The sequence below is a fragment of the Miscanthus floridulus genome, chromosome 5, assembly GCF_019320115.1.
Source record: "Miscanthus floridulus cultivar M001 chromosome 5, ASM1932011v1, whole genome shotgun sequence".
Classification (NCBI taxonomy): domain Eukaryota; kingdom Viridiplantae; phylum Streptophyta; class Magnoliopsida; order Poales; family Poaceae; genus Miscanthus; species Miscanthus floridulus.
Window position 1 is genome coordinate 104,962,853 of NC_089584.1, and position 16,069 is coordinate 104,978,921.

At 51.0% G+C, this 16,069-nt stretch overlaps 1 protein-coding gene and 1 pseudogene across 1 annotated transcript; one reads left to right on the top strand and one right to left on the bottom strand.

Moving 5' to 3' along the window:
- Positions 1–714: 714 nt before the first annotated feature.
- On the top strand, positions 715–12,098 carry LOC136455066 (hexokinase-9-like). The gene is made up of 10 exons (XM_066455243.1): positions 715–1,055; positions 1,503–1,653; positions 1,780–1,962; positions 2,187–2,213; positions 9,524–9,565; positions 9,709–9,864; positions 10,026–10,124; positions 10,209–10,339; positions 11,589–11,670; positions 11,754–12,098. Exons 1-10 carry the CDS (start codon positions 946–948, stop codon positions 12,096–12,098), a joined length of 1,326 nt encoding a protein of 441 aa, XP_066311340.1. The 5' UTR covers positions 715–945.
- An 859-nt stretch (positions 12,099–12,957) lies between these two features.
- Positions 12,958–15,830, bottom strand: LOC136452881 (elongation factor 2-like; annotated as a pseudogene).
- Between the last annotated feature and the right edge of the window lie 239 nt (positions 15,831–16,069).

Below are 16,069 nucleotides of genomic sequence, written 5' to 3' on the forward strand. Positions count from 1 at the left end.
ACTATTTTAACCAAATATATTTATGATGTCCAATAAATAATATTAAATTAATCATTAGATATATTTTTATAATACATTTATTTAAAAATACAAATGCTACTAATACTTACCCAGGTCAGAGGACGTGCTATGACCAATGTATATCCATCTTATAATCTAGGTTGGCTCCACGTGTTTTGTTTGCGGTATGTATACTCATTTGAAAAAAAATATTGTTGGAGCAGAGGCTATAATTTTGGAGTGTCCTTTCATTTTTATTTACTCAACTCTTTTTTGTTATATACAAATACAAATGTATACATGTATACAGTAACTTTTTACGAAACACACACATATATAGGGAGAGTATATATATAGGTAGGGAGAGTATATTCAGCCGTCAGCTACAAAATAAGTTATTCTGTAGCCATCTCTATTTACGATAATTTTATATACTAATTTACGATAATGTCAATACATATTTATGAGAGTTGGGTTACTCTAACACATAACGATATTTACCATAACGTTATAGTAAACCACTTAATAAAGAGTTACTATAATCTTATAAATTAATATAGTAATTATCGTAGTGGCTAAAAAAATAAGTTATTCTATAGGAGTAGCAGTCACACTCCGTTCGTAGTCCCCGTTGAAAGTTGACTAGTGTGACCGGTCACTGCGGCGGGCCTGCGGGCTGCGACCACCGACTCCCGTGGCAGTGGGCACCGTTGACCGCTGCGCTGTGGGCCTGAGGCCGAGAGGCGAACGCAACGTCGCCGATGAGGAAGGCGGCGGCGCTGGTGGCGTCTACGGCGGTTTTCGCAGCCGCAGCCGTAGCCGCCGTGATGGCACGCCAGAGGCCTGCGGGAAGCGAGGCGGTGGGCACGCGCAGCCGCCGTGCTGCGGGACCTGCAGGAGCGGTGCGCGGCGCCGGCGGAGCGGCTGCGGCAGGTGGCAGACGCGATGGCCGCGGAGATGCGCGCGGGACTGGCCTCCAACGACTCCGAGGGAGAGAGCGGGAGCAGCGTCCTCCTCAAGATGCTCGTCACCTACGTTGACTCCCCACCCTCCGGGTATTCAGCGCAGACCCCTACTCCTGCCTGTTCGATTAAGACCCGGAGAGCGATCCGTCCGAAATGCAGGAATGGTTTTGTGGTTGTCAATCTGCCATGGACGTATGGCAATGTGGCGATCTGTGCTTTGTGTTCTTGGGTCAAAGGCCCACTTGTGTGTGTGGAATGGTAGTGTGGTTGTCAATCTGCCATGGACGTATGGCAATGTGGCGATCTGTGCTTTAATGGGATGGAAAGAGTTTTGACCCTGAAGGTTTTTAAAAGAATTATAGGAAAGTTTGGTTGAAGATGATGTTCGGTAGTCTGTGTTTGAGTCCGAACTGAACAAATGTTACAGATTGAACCATTACGTTCGTTGTTCAGGATTGCTTTTCTTATGTTTCAGCTGCCATGAGTTTGCATTTTTAGAATATATATACATCTGACTCTGTAAGCCAATTCTTGAAGGGGCGAGAAAGGGCTATTTTATGCTCTTGACCTTGGAGGAACAAACTTTCGTGTTTTACGAATTCAGTTTGGGGGCAAGGAACAGCGAATAGTCAAGCAAGAATCTAAAGGCGTATCCATTCCTCAACATTTAATGTCCAGGGGATCAAATGTAAGGACTCACGTCCATATCTCATTATGTTCATTTAAGTAGTTTTATTTTATGTCATTTTCGTATAACTCAATTTTCTTGTCATACATTAAGTCTGCAATAATGTTCTTTGTAATTCTATTTTAGGAGCTGTTTGATTTTATTGCGGCTGCTTTAGCAAAGTTCGTTGCCTCCGAGGGTGAGGGCTTTCATCTTCCTGAGGGCATGCAAAGACAACTTGGTTTTACATTCTCCTTTCTAGTGAAGCAAAATTCAGTCGCATCTGGCACTCTTATCAAATGGACAAAGGGTTTTGCAATTGATGAAGTGGTCAGTTCTTGTAGCGTACTTTATGTAATCGAAGACTCTAATTTAAGAATATGGGCCTGTTTCAAGTGTAGCACAAATGCCATGCTTCATCCTATCGAAAATCTAATAGAACATATCTAACAGTTTTCCTTTTTGAGCTACAACTTGTTTACATGTTTGTATCTGGATAGATATGATCATATGAACATGAACAATCTAGTTCTTTCATTTTGTTTTGAAGACAGGTAGGAAAGGGTGTAGTGGCAGAATTTGTTAGCCCACAGGATCACCGGCTCAGGTGAGTCAACCACTCACCAGTCTTGCCGACCACGGTCGAGCACGAACGAGGCTGTCCGACCACACACACTATGGCTCGAGGTAGAAGAAGAGGGAGAACAGAGCATATACACACAGTATAAGCACCAGCGTTGGGCGGAGCCATGTATAGGAGATGGCAAAACTAAACTCTCTTTGTTGAGTTGCAGTGACAAACTATATATACAACTCTATCCATCTAGTCATAGTATAGCACTCATGCTGCTATAGTGACTAGATAACACAGCAGGACTGACTTCTGCGCATGTCCCTGCATGTGGCTATAGTACGGCAGGTGAGCTGTTCGGCGTCTGCTTCTACGGCGGCTACAGTACCACGGCAGGGAGCCTTTTCGACGCCGCATTCCCTTGTTGTGTGTACACACAAGGAAGCAATAGATTATCTAACAATTCTTCCTCTAATCCTACTGCTATCCCTTGTACCCCCTACATGCCGATCATCTCCTTCAGCTCCGTAAGTCGAAGACGTCCGAACAGCTTGGTGAGGACGTCCGCGAGTTACCGACCAGTTTCGACGAACTCGATGACGATCTGCCCTCCGTCGACACAGTCCTTGAGGAAGTAGAACTTCACGTCGATGTGTTTGCTCCGGTCGTGCAGAACCAGATTCTTCACGAGGGCGATGGCAGGCTGGTTGTCCACCATCAGTGCTGGTGGGTAAGCTTTCACACCGATCAGCTCGTCCAGCAGCCGGCGTAGCCACACAACTTGGCACGCCGCTGTGGCCGCCGCTACATACTCTGCCTCGCACGTAGATAGCGCACCACCTTCTGTTTCAGCGACAACCATGAAATTGGGGCCGTCCCGAGGAAGACGAGCACTCTAGAGGTGCTCCGCCATTCGTCGATGTCCCCCGCCATGTCTGCATCGCTGAACACAGTGAGCTGCAACCTACTCCAGCCGGTCTTGAGGAAGATGATCCCTTGATCCACCGTCCCCATGACGTAGCGCAGTAGCCGCTTTCACTGCAGCCCAGTGATCCTCTTTGGGATCCTCCATAAAGCGACTGACGTAGCCCACGGTGAACGCAATGTCCGCCCTCGTGTGGATTAGGTAGCGCAGACCACCGACGATGCTCCGGTAGAGTGTTGCATCCACCTTCGCCGCGGTGCTGACCTTCGTTAGCTTCAGCCGCTCCTCCATCGGAGTCACGCATGGCTTGCACTCAGCCATGTCGCTCTGCTCCAACAGCTTCGAGGCATACGCGCTCTGACCAAGCGTGAGTTCCTCCTTCCCCTGTCTCACCTCGATGCCGAGGTAGTAGGAGAGTGCGCCGAGATCGCTCATTCGAAAACGAGCCGCCATCTCGCGCTTGAAGCTGTTGATATCCTCCGTGCGCGCGCCAGTGCCGGCCAACGCTAGTGCCTGTACTGTGTGTGTATGCTCTGTTCTCCCTCTTCTTCTACCTCGAGCCATAGTGTGTGTGGTCGGACAGCCTCGGTTATGCTCGACCGTGGTCGGCAAGACTGGTGAGTGGTCGACTCACCTGAGCTGGTGATCCTGTGGGCTAACAAGTGGTATCGGAGCCGTACAAGTGCTATCGCCGGACTAACCGCTGGCGATGACAAACGGTTCAGAGATGGGCGACAGCAGTGGCATTGTTGTGGCTGCCCAGCCACGATTGGAGGTCATTGTTCACATGGTGCGGGAGGTCAGCGGCACCAGTTGACCGACGCTGACTCGCACCAACTATGGAGAGTGGTCGGTGACCATAAAGGTCAAGCTCAAAGTCCGACGGCTCTAGAATGTTGTTGACAAGGGCACCGACAATAAGGAAGATGGCATGTTAGCGTTGGAGGCTATCCTCGCTGCTGTATCGGCGGAGTACAGGGAGCCGTTGGGGGCGAAGAGCTCTGCTAAGGAGGCGTGGGAGGCTATTGTGGCGATGCGCGTCGGTTCTGACCGCGCAAAGAAGGCGACGACCCAGCTTCTGAAATAGGAGTACGCCAACCTCAAGTTCAAGGATGGTGAAATAGTGGAGGACTTCTCCCTCCACCTGTAGACGCTCATCAGTAAGCTGAAGAGCCATGGCGTCACCATTGACGAAGAGGAGACGATCTCCAAGTACCTCCACTCCGTACCAACAAAGTACATCCAGATCGCTCTCTCCATAGAGAAGATGCTGGACTTGTCCACCCTCACTATTGAGGATGTGATAGGCCGTCTGCGAACGGTGGATGAGCGCCTAGAGCAGGCGACAGCAACGAAGGACAACGACAAGCTGTTGTTGATAGAAGAGGAGTGGGCTGCTCAGAGGAACTCTGGGAAGGTAGCCTCCTCTAGTCGCGGTGGCGATGGCAAGTGCCGTGGCAAGGCTTCTTCAGAGAAAAAGAAGCAGGTCGACCCCAACGCCTGTCGATGCTGCGGGAAGACGGGCCATTGGGCATGGGAGTGCCCAAATCGCAAGTAGGAGAAGAAGGCTGAGGCTTATTGAAAGGTCCTTGTTTGGTTTTGATAATTGAGTGACAACTTAGGTGGACTAATTATGTTTATGTAAGATACACAGGTGATTAGTCCACAGGTACATGTGTGTGAGCAACATATGCCATGAAGGTGAAAATGGCTTGAAAATGTTGCAAAGCTCACACATGTGATGATGAAGGAGCTTAAATGCACATGAGACATGACATTGAGTCATGTGATCAAGGTAGAGAAGATCAAGACAAGACTTGGCTTGATGGACTGGTTGCAAGCGTGAAGGACAAGTCGAAGGCTTTGGAGTGATGGACCGCGTGGTGGTGAAGCTTGAGCAAGACTTAGCGCCGATGGACGATGGCAATGGTGAAGAGCAAATAAAGTCAAGATCGATGAACCAATATGATCATGTGATGATATGAAATGGATCATATCATTGTTGATCGTGTTGGTGCATGAGTTGCATCGACATTGGAGGAGATGGAATGGAATGCGCAAGGCAAAGGTATAACCTAGGGCATTTCATTTCACCGGTCATAGGTGTGTAGAGAAGTTTATGACCGGGTTTAGGATAGATGGCCGTACTATCAAGAGAGGCAAACTTGTTTGCATATCGGTCATCTAGTGCCACTCGAGTGATCTAACTTTGCATTGTCGCTAGGATCGAGTGGCGTGGCAAGTTGAGTGGCTAACATCCTTTGGGAAATGATTGTGAAAAGCTAACACACATACACATGGTGGTGTACACTTGGTGGTGTTGGCACATTTACAAAGGGAGTGGTGTTTGCAGGGTTGAGATGGGTTTGGGTCCCTCTCTCGGGAAAATGGAATGCCTATTTTCTATTGCGCCGAATGCAAGTTCTTGTGGTTAGCACATTGGAGCAAGGGTGAAGAAGTTAGAAGTGAAAACGAGTTGATCGCGAAGATGCTGGCGTCGGTCAACTGACCGGACGCTGGGTCTGAAAGCACCGGACGCTGGTAGGCTGCATCCGGTCAAGCTGACGTACGGTGACGCAGAAGCTGGAGTGTGACCGGACGCTGGGCTGTGTCCTATCAAGTGTGACCGGACGCGTCCGGTCGAGGTCGGTACCTTACTGGAAACGACCGGACGCTGGGGGTTCAGCGTCCGGTCAGTTGAAGCTGCTGCGTCCGGTCAGGTCAAGTGACCGTTGGAATCGGGACACGTGGCCGTCTACGGGCGACCGGACGCTGAGGTCCAGCGTCCGGTCAACACGACCGGAGCGTCCGGTCGGCCCGATTTTTGCCTAGTGAAGGGGTAACGGCTAGTTTAGCCCTTGGGGTTATAAATAGAAGTGGCCTTCGGCCATGGTTGGTGTGGAGCACCTTGGGGGACTTTGTGTCCAAGCTTGAGAGTGCTTGGGAGCCCTCCATCTCACACATACTTGATAGCGATCATCCGATTGTGTGAGTGAGCAATTCTAGTGCGATTGCATCGTGAGGTTGCATTGAGTGGCACTAGGTGATCGAGTTGCAAGCCGGTGATGCTTGTTACTCTTAGAGGTTGCCATCTCCTAGACGGCTTGGTGGTGGTCTCCGTCGAAGCGCGCAAGAAGCTTGTGCGGCGCTCTGGAGAAGTGCTTGTGAGGGGCATTGTGCTCGCCCCGCGGGAGCCGCGAAGAGCAACTCTAGTAAAGCGTGTCATTGAGCTACCCTCACTTTCGGGGTAGGTTCTTGCGGCGCCCGACGTGCGGGCTTAGCGAGTGATGCTAATTAGCCGCCGAACCACCAAGTGAGCGGTCGACACAACGGGGACTAGCGTGTTGGCAAACACGTGAACCTCGGAAGAAAAATCATCGTGTCAACCTTATTCTTCCCGTTGGTTTGCATCCCCGTTACACAAGCTTGCAATTACTTTTATACATATTAAGCTTGTGTAGTTGCTCTTGTAATTAGATAGCTTGTGTAGCTTGCTAATTACCTTCTTGCTTGTGTAGCATAGAAGTAGCTCCCTTGCGTGGCTAATTTGGTTTTAGTAACCTTGTTAGTCACATTGCTTAGTTTGTGTAGCTAAGTATTTGCGCCCTCTAATTAGGCATTGGTTGCCTTGTTATTGAGCATTGCTAGTGAGCTTAGTTAGCTTTGTGCTTTTGCTTACTAGCATGTGTAGGAGCTCCCTTGTTGCTTAAAGTACTAGTGGCATAGGTTTGTGTAACCTTGCTCCTAGAATTGTTTAGAAGAGCTCTAGCTAGCCCGGCACCTTAGTTGCATAATTAGTATCTTTGGAAGGTGCTAGAGAACATATATAGAGGGGTGTTGTCTTGGCTAGATCAATAGTTTTAATTCCGTACTTGTTTCGGTTAGCCAACGTGATTAATTTTAGAAAAGACTATTCACCCTCCCCCCTCTAGTCCGCCATCTCGACCCTTCACTCATCTGGCGCAAGCTGATGATGATGAGACCACTATTCTGATGGCAACGTTCTATGCACTGCACGACGTCGAGGCTAAGGAGAAGGAAGAGGCGACGACGGTGGAAGGACCTGGGAAGGCCCTGAAGGTTGTCAACCTCGATGAACCACGCGCCCGAGTCCACCTCGGTCGTGTGGACGCCGACCAGGAGCAGCGGTGGTACCTGGACTCTGGTGCCAGCAACCACATGACAGGCTCCAAGGCATCCTTCTCCGAGCTCGACGACGATGTTACTGGTACGGTGAAGTTTGGTGAAGGCTCACGGGTGGCAATCCAAGGGCGTAACACCATCATCTTTAGGTGCCAGAACAGGGAGCACCGTGCGCTAACGGATGTATATTACATCCTGCAGCTGCGTTCCAGCATCATCAGCATTGATCAGCTGGATGAGCGCGGTAGCAAGGTACTGATCAAGGACAGAGTCCTTAGGATCAGGGACCAGGAGCAGCGACTTCTCGCCAAGGTGAAGAGGTCCCTAAACCGGTTGTACCTGCTCGACCTGAAGATAGAGCAGCTGGTGTGCTTGGCGGCAAGGCACACCGAGGAACCGTGGATGTGGCATGCCCGGTTTGGACATCTCAGCTTTGACGCGCTTGGTCGGCTAGAGAAGATGATCCGAGGGCTACCCCACATCAAGTATGGAGGCGAGCTGTGTGACAGTTGCCTGGCCGGGAAGCAGAGGAGGCTACCATTCCTAAAGGCGGAGAAGTATCGCGCGAAGGACGCTCTAGAGCTCATCCACGGCGGCCTCTGTGGGCCGATCCCACCAACTACAAAATGGTGGTCGGCGGTACTTCCTCCTGCTTGTGGATAATTGCAGTCGCTACATGTGGCTGCAACTCCAGACGAGTAAGGACGAAGCGGCGGCAGCGATCAAGAAGTTCAAGATGTGTGCAGAGGCCGAGAGCGGCAAGAAGCTCCGCGTGCTGAGGACTGATCGCGGCAACGAATTTACTTCGGTGGAGTTCGCTGCGTAGTGCGCGGATTAGGGTGTGGTGCGACACTACACCGCGCCGTACTCGCCACAATAGAATGGCGGAGGCGGAACCAGACGGTGGTCGGCATGGCTCGATCCATGATGAAGGCCAAAGGCATGCCGACAAGGTTCTGGGGTGAGGCAGTGACCACGGCGATGTTCATCCTCAACCGCGCTCCGACCAAGGCCCTGACGGGCAAGACGCCGTTCAAAGCTTGGTATGGGCGCAAGCCGAGCGTGTCGTTCCTCCGGACATTCGGTTGCATCGGCCACGTCAGGAAGACGAAGCCGATCCTCACTAAGCTGGAGGAGAGGAGCACACCAATGGTGTTTCTGGGCTATGCGGAGGGTACCAAGGCGTACCGGCTCTACGAACCATGCGGAGACAAGGTGCTTGTATCGCGCGACGTCGTATTCGACGAGAAGGCGGCTTGGGACTGGACCAGTCCGAGCATGGGGAAAGCTGGCGGTTTCACCGGCACCTTCGTCGTCGAGCACCTGTTCATCCACGGTGGTGGAGACGTTGGGGAAGAGGTGCCGAGCACTCCGGAAGGGGTGCCGAGCACTCCTGGAGCAGTGCCGAGCACTTTGGCGGAACAGGGAACTCCATCAGCACTGATTGAGTTTGCCTCACCTCCAAGTGACATTACTGAGTTTGTGGATGCCTTCCACGAAGGTGAGGAGGTGCGGTTCCATAGGCTTGACGACATCATCGGCGGCACAGGGCCCTCAGGACTGGCTGGTCGACTGCTCAATGATCAAGAGCTGCTGCTCGTCAGTGTAGAGGAACCACCCACGTTCGCACTGGCGGAGCGCGACGGAAACTGGCGACGGGCGATGCTGGAGGAGATGAAGGCGATCGAGGAAAATGAGGCATGGCAGCTCGTCGATCCACCTCTAAGATGCCGTCCGATTAGCTGAAGTGGGTGTACAAGATCAAGCGGGACGAGCTCGGCGCCATTGTCAAGCACAAGGCGCGCCTCGTCGCCCGAGGCTTTGTTCAACACGAGGGTATAGACTTCGAGGAGGTCTTTGCATGAGTAGCGCGCATGGAGTCCATTCGTTTGCTACTAGCTTTGGCAGCCGCAAAGGACTGGCGCGTCCATCACTTGGACGTTAAATCGGCCTTCCTCAATGGCGAGCTGGCGGAGACGGTCTTCGTTAGGCAACCTCCAGGTTTCGCCGTCAATGGAAAGGAGCACAGGGTGCTCCGACTGCGCAAGACGCTCTACGGGCTGCGGCAGGCGCCACGAGCATGGAACGCTAAACTTGACGCCACGCTGGGCGAGCTTGGGTTCCAACGGTACGCAACCGAGCACGCACTCTACACGCGACGACAGGGAAGGAGGAGCTCGTCGTCGGCGTGTATGTAGACGACTTGATCGTCACCGGCGCGCGCACGGAGGATATCAACAAAATTAAACAAGGATATCAAACGCCAAGGAATTGATATGAAAGTCACAGCACTGGTTAGTTTCTTTTAATATCCATATAACGCTCAATTGGAGAAATACTGTCAGTAAATGGTCAAAGGTATCAATTTATTGTGCATCGATCATGTCTTAACTGAGCTCAAATTGTAGATGTTGAAATGTAAACGCTACCTTTTCAGGTCAATGACACAGTACGGACATTGGCTGCTGGAAGATATGTGGATAATGATACTGTTGCTGCAGTTGTACTGGGTATTGGCACTAATGCAGCATACATAGAACATATGAACTCAATTCCTAAATGGTGTGGCCCACCTCCTGAGTCTGGAGAGATGGTGAGTATCTTTTACTTCTCCCTATGATTGCAAAGTAAAAAACATACAAAAGATGGCACCTACATTGACTGTACTCTTGCATATGGGCTTTTTCCTTATTGATAGCATTGACATGTTTATGAGGGCGTTCATCTGTAACTTACCTTTTTTCTTTTTATCAGGTGATAAACATGGAATGGGGGAACTTTAGGTCCTCCCACCTTCCACTGACTGAATTTGATGTAGCCTTGGATGCAGAAAGTTTGAACCCTGGTGAACAGGTATTGCCCTTAATATGCTACAGATTATGATCTTTCTTTTACCCTTTAGTGTGTATTGACTCTGCAGCATTATTTTCCTGCCAGATTTATGAGAAGTTAATCTCTGGCATGTATATGGGGGAAATCGTCCGAAGGGTCTTGCTAAAAATGGCTCAGGATGCTTCTCTTTTCGCAGACAATGTACCTCCGAAACTTGAGATCCCATATATCCTGAGGTATGTCATTCTAGGTATAGTTCACTAGTTTGTCCTGCAGTTTGGATTCCTTTTCTATAGCACCGACTTTAAAAAAAAATGAGCATCTTAACTACAAAAATCCTGCAACCTGGTACTTCTTGACTTCGTGTAGGCTCTATAACATTACCAATAAAGCTGCAACTGCTACATATCCATAGCATAGTCTAGCTTGGAAGATTTTTTTTTTGGGTACTGAAATGTTTTGCCTATTGATGCTAAAAGCAATTGGCGTGTTCGCTGCTTGGTTTCTGGGCTGGTTTGGGCTGGCCGGTGCTAGTTTATTGTGAGAGTAAAACACTGTTGGCTGGTTGAATAAGCCTGACTGAAACCAACAAGCGAACAAGGTGAATATACATTTAGCTTTGATTTAGCCCACAGTGGAAGTTCTGTAGAGTAGCTGTTGGAGTCTGATACCCTTGATTATGTGCAGCAGTCCTTGTGAGTATGGCACGAGTATACACTGTATCGAGAATGATGCAGATGAGCCTCGTAGAAAACCCTAAATGATGGTGTTGAAGCAACCACTACAACTCTACAAGAGGATAAGATTTTGGCGAAGCCGACCAGTTTGTTAAACACAACTCCAAATGAGTAAAGTCATTGTCACTCTCTCACGGCCCTACTCGACCCTTCAGGACTCTCGTATCCTTGTCTTATACAAGAATATAGTGCTAGAGTTGCCTAGTCTAATCCTCTTAAGCACTCCTAATTGCTCCTTTCAAGTCCTGGATGATTGATTGCTCTTGGCTTGATGACCCATAGGCTCCCAATTCCTGTTTATATATTATCCTCCAAGCCCCATATCCAGCTTGTTCGGCTTATTTTTTCAGCCGGAACAATGTTTTTCTCTCACAACATTTCAGTCGGAACAGTGTTTTTCAGCCAAGATTCAGCAAGCCGAACGGGGCCATATACTCTTATTCCTCGTAGGATTCAACACTAAGTCCCAGTAGAACTAGAAGTCCTAATAGCCACCCTTCTTGAATCCTAATCCTGAGTATGATTTGAGTCAACTTTCAGCAGGAGCAAGCATTATCTTGCAAGTTGATTAATATGAACAAGATGGTGAACATTCTTCTCATTTTTTTAGCTTTAATTTTCTAGTTTTTCATCTCGCCTTTATTATGGCTTGTGTTGACAGCTTTTCAAAGTAAATTTGAGTACATAACTGCTTATTTTTGCACACTACTTCTGCTAACTAAAAGGCTGAATATGTATTGAATTCTAGAACATATCACGTGCTGATGATGCATCAAGACACATCACCTGATCTCAGGACAGTTGGCATCAACCTGAAAGAAATCTTCGGGGTATTCATCTTTTAGCCTTAATGTTAAATTATTCTACCACTTCTGCAGTCCCTACAGAACACGTTTTCTTGATTGGTTTTCAGATAGAAAACACCTGTGGCAAAACAAGGAAATTGGTAGTGGATGTTTGTGAGGTGGTTGCCACTCGCAGTGCGCGACTTGCTGCTGCTGGGATACACGGCATCCTCAAAAAGCTTCCGCGAGACATTGCCAGCCCAGACAAACAAAAGACGGTGATTGCTGTGGATGGCGGAGTTTACAAGTACTATACTTTCATCGCCCAGTGCATGGAGAGCACTCTAAGAGACTTGCTTGGGGAGGAAGTGGCGTCCTCTGTCGTGGTAAAACTTGCCGAAGATGGCTCAGGCACTGGAGCGGCCTTCTTGGCAGCCTCCTATTCTCAACGTTTCCAGGCCGTGGGTGTTTAATTTCTGCTTATCAGGCTTCTCAACGTTCCTTCAGATTCAAGGTATAGCAGGTATACAGTTGGTGCAGTGTATATTTGTTTATAACGATTATAAGATTCATCTGCCCCATTGTTTTGTTATCAGGCTTGTACTACTACAATGCCCATTTTAAGGGGTTGTCTGAGTGGCTTAGAATCTTTTTTTTAATATAATGATATACACCTCTCATAATCTCATGTGTGTCGTAGAAAAAGATTACAATGCTCATTCAGTTATAGAGAATTTGGTTCAAATTTATTTGGATATTTTTGTCTTTCTGACTTCTTATATGGAATCTTATTTGTGTTTGGACCTTTATAAATTGCTTGACAAAGGATATTTTTGAATTGGTGTGTCTGTTTATACTAAGCAAAACGAACAATCAACTGATATAAGAAGGCGCCGTAAAAAAGATCTGTATTTCACACCTGACAATCAACTGATATTAAGAGCTGTAAGGCCAGTCTCAATGGCAATTTCATGTCTCAGTTTCCAACATACTCATATTTTGGAAACAGTGCAGAGGAGTTTCATCCCCATGAAACTCTCTCTACTCCCATGAAATTCTTATCATCTCTCTCTTCATAAACACAGTGCCATATCAGCGTATTTAATGTCCATGAAACTTCATGAAATCCCCATTGAAATTAGCCTAAGAAGGTTAAATGAACAAACTATTTCACACCCGACATATTTCATTAAGGCTTTAGCATTATAACTACACTTATATATACAACTGAAATTTTCCTATTGAACGAATAATAAAACGAGCAATGCAGTAAACGTAACTTACACCCAGATCTAATTAACATAATAACATGTGTATAAAAAAACGGGCAACTCAAAGCCTATCCTCGAACTCGGATAGGGGGATCATGTTCTTGAGACCCTTCCTCTTCCTGATGTCGCCGATGAGCTTCGCTGCCATGGATCCCTCCTCTAGCGGATCGGAGTTGATGGCCTCCCGGTGGTCGAAGACGCACTGCGGGAATGCCTCGCCGGACGTCTCGGCTCGTAGCTTCTCAGTGAACTCGAGGGACTCGGTGACAGGGAGGTAGGCCTTCAAGTTGATCAGTGGAGTACCCGGCCTCTGCCTCTCCTCTATCACGCTGCCCCTCTTCTTGTTCATGAGGCTGTAGATGCTCCCCGTCGCCCTCTCCGGCGCCTGGATCTCGACGAGGTAGACGGGCTCCATGAGGCGGGGCATCGCCGTGAGCTGCGCGGCGTAGATGGCGCGCCGCGCCGTGGGGATGATCTGGCCGCCGCCGCGGTGGATCGCGTCGGCGTGCAGCACGACGTCGCGGAGCTCGAAGCAGACGCCGCGCATGCTCTCCTCGGCGAGCGCGCCCTCCTTGGAGGCCCACTGGAAGCCGGCGACCACCGAGTCCCTGATCTCTCCCACGTACTGGACTCCCCTGCACATGTCCACCATCATGTTGGTCCCTGTCGCCTCAGGACCGAAGCACCATATTTTCTTGGCCACGTCCTTGTCCCAGCCGAACTCCTCGGACAGGACTTTGGCGCGGACCTTAGTGTCGTCCTTGCAGCCGACGAGCTCGTCGTCGTCGATGGCCTTGGCGAGCTCTTTCTGCAACGGCCAGGCCTCCATGTACAGCCGATTGTGCTTGTTGGGCGACTTGCTCATGACGGTGCGGCACGACCTGGCTAGAACCGTCTCGCGGTACGAGACGACGGGCGGGCCAACGACGATCTCGGTGCCGCTCATGAAGTCCTGTTGCAGATCCTTGAGGCAAATCTCTAGATGGAGATCCCCCACGCCGCGCGATGACGTACTCACCGGTCTCCGTGACGTTGCACACCACAAGGGGGTCCGACTTGGCGAGGCGCTTAAGCCCTTCCACGAGCTTGGGCAGGTCGGCGGCGTTCTTACACGCCACGGACTTGTGCACGACCGGCGAGACGGAGAACCTCATGGCCTTCATGGGGTGCGCGTCCACCGCCCTGTCGTTGGTGAGCGTGGCGTTCTTGGTGATGAAATGGTCGAGGCCGACAAGGGCGACGGTGTTGCCGCAGGGCACGTCCTCGACGGACTCCTGCCTCTTGCCCATCCAGATGACCGTACGCTGCACCGTCTTGAGGAAGAGGTCCTTCTTCCCGCCGGGCACGTAGTTGGGGCCCAAGATGCGGACCTTGGTGCCGGTTGCCACCGTGCCGGAGAAGACCCGGCCGAATGCGTAGAACCTGCCCTTGTCGCTGGCTGGGATCATCTTGGACACGTAGAGCATAAGGGGTCCCTCGGGGTCGCAGTTACGGATGCCGGTGGCGTATGCGTCGTCGAGGGGCCCCTCGTAGAGCGTCTCCACGCGGTACTGCTGCGCCTTGGCAGGAGACGGCAGGTGGAAGACGATCATCTCCAGCAGCGCGGCGCTGGCGGGCAGCCAGGCCTGCATGACGCGCTTCATGAGCGCCTTCCCCGACAGCTCCCTGTCCTCGGCCTTGAGCGCCACGGAGAGCTTGTGGAGCATCGGCCACAGCTTCTCCTTGCCGCCGCCGTCGTCGCTCATGCACGCTTGGATGATCTGCCGGATGGGCTGGTAGCAGAACTGCACGAACCCGCGCTGGCACGTCGGGGAGCCCGTGTGCGGGGTGGACCAGCTGCGGGTGCCCGTGTCGAAGAAGTGCTCGCCCCAGAGCCGCTCCGTCATCCTGGCCTCGTCCACGTTGAACTTGGCGGCGTACATCTTGGCGAAGTCGGACAGGGTGAACGCCCAGCCGTGCAGCCCCGCCGAGAACGCCACCGTGCCCTTCTCCGGCGACACCTGGCAGTCGCCCAGCCTGCTGTCCTCGTACGTCGAAATGACCACGTTCGTGTTCTCGATCACGCGGCAGAACGCCTGGTACGCCTCCTCGCCGTTTTGCTGCACGACACGTCACCTCTGTCACACATCTATGGACTCCGTACTACAGTGCAGGGTAGCAGCAGAACACGCACGCACAGTCATGTAAGTAAGCAGGCCGACTGAGGGGAGCGAGCACCTCACCTGGAGCTCAAGGAAGCAGCGGTCCATCTTGTTGACGACCAGGACGGGCTTGATCCGCTCGGCGAGGGCCTGGCGGAGCACGGTCTCGGTCTGGACGCAGACGCCCTCGATGCAGTCGACGACGACGAGGGCGCCGTCGGTGATGCGGAGCGCTGCCGTGACCTCCGACGAGAAGTCGACGTGCCCAGGCGAGTCGATGAGGTACGACGAGGTGCCGTCGCGGGCTGCCCCGAAGCGCGCCAGGGTGTCCTCAGCCATCTCGTAGTAGAGGGAGATGCCCGTGGACTTGATGGTGATGCCGCGCTCGGCCTCGTCCGCGCGCGTGTCCGTCATCCGCACGCCGCCGGCCGCATCCTGCGCGATGATGCCCGCCGCGGCCACCAGGGAGTCGGTGAGCGTCGACTTTCCTGCGGTCAAAGTGGTAGTACAATAGTTAATTCCACGCATAGGCAATACAATAGTGACCTGACGATCACAGATTCACACAACATCCTTTATGTACCAAAAAGAATACCAACAAGTAAATGTGCGAGTTAGTTTCCTGACGTCACATAATGCATATGCAGGCCAATGACGCGCCATTGGTTAAGGAACAAACAGAGAGAGCAAAGGAGAGCTGACCGTGATCGACGTGCGCGATGACGGAGATGTTCCTGATGTTGTGCTTCTTGTCCATGCTCGCGCGGAGCTGGCCGGCGGTGACCTTAACCATCGTGAAGCCCGGCCCCAAAAGGTGACGCCAAGAGCAAGGCGAAGGATGGATCTCTGATCTCTCCTCGATCTCCTGCAAGAGCAGAGCATGTAGTAAGGCTAAGCGATAGCCCTACTCCTACATCGCAGCAGGGTGATTCTGTTAGATTAATCTCTAATTCTAACTGAACCCAACGGTTCAGTTGGGCCTTTGATTCGCGCCCTTATCGGGGGCGCCCAGCCCATCATGTCTAGAGGGCC

What these genes read in the sequence shown, in the direction of transcription:
- LOC136455066 (XM_066455243.1), top strand. Translation starts at nt 946, where the DNA reads ATGGCCGCGGAGATGCGCGCGGGACTGGCCTCCAACGACTCCGAGGGA. An exon ending in GTTGACTCCCCACCCTCCGG is followed by an intron (nt 1,056 to 1,502) that starts GTATTCAGCGCA and finishes CAATTCTTGAAG; the next exon opens with GGGCGAGAAAGGGCTATTTT. An exon ending in CTCCTGAGTCTGGAGAGATG is followed by an intron (nt 9,865 to 10,025) that starts GTGAGTATCTTT and finishes TCTTTTTATCAG; the next exon opens with GTGATAAACATGGAATGGGG.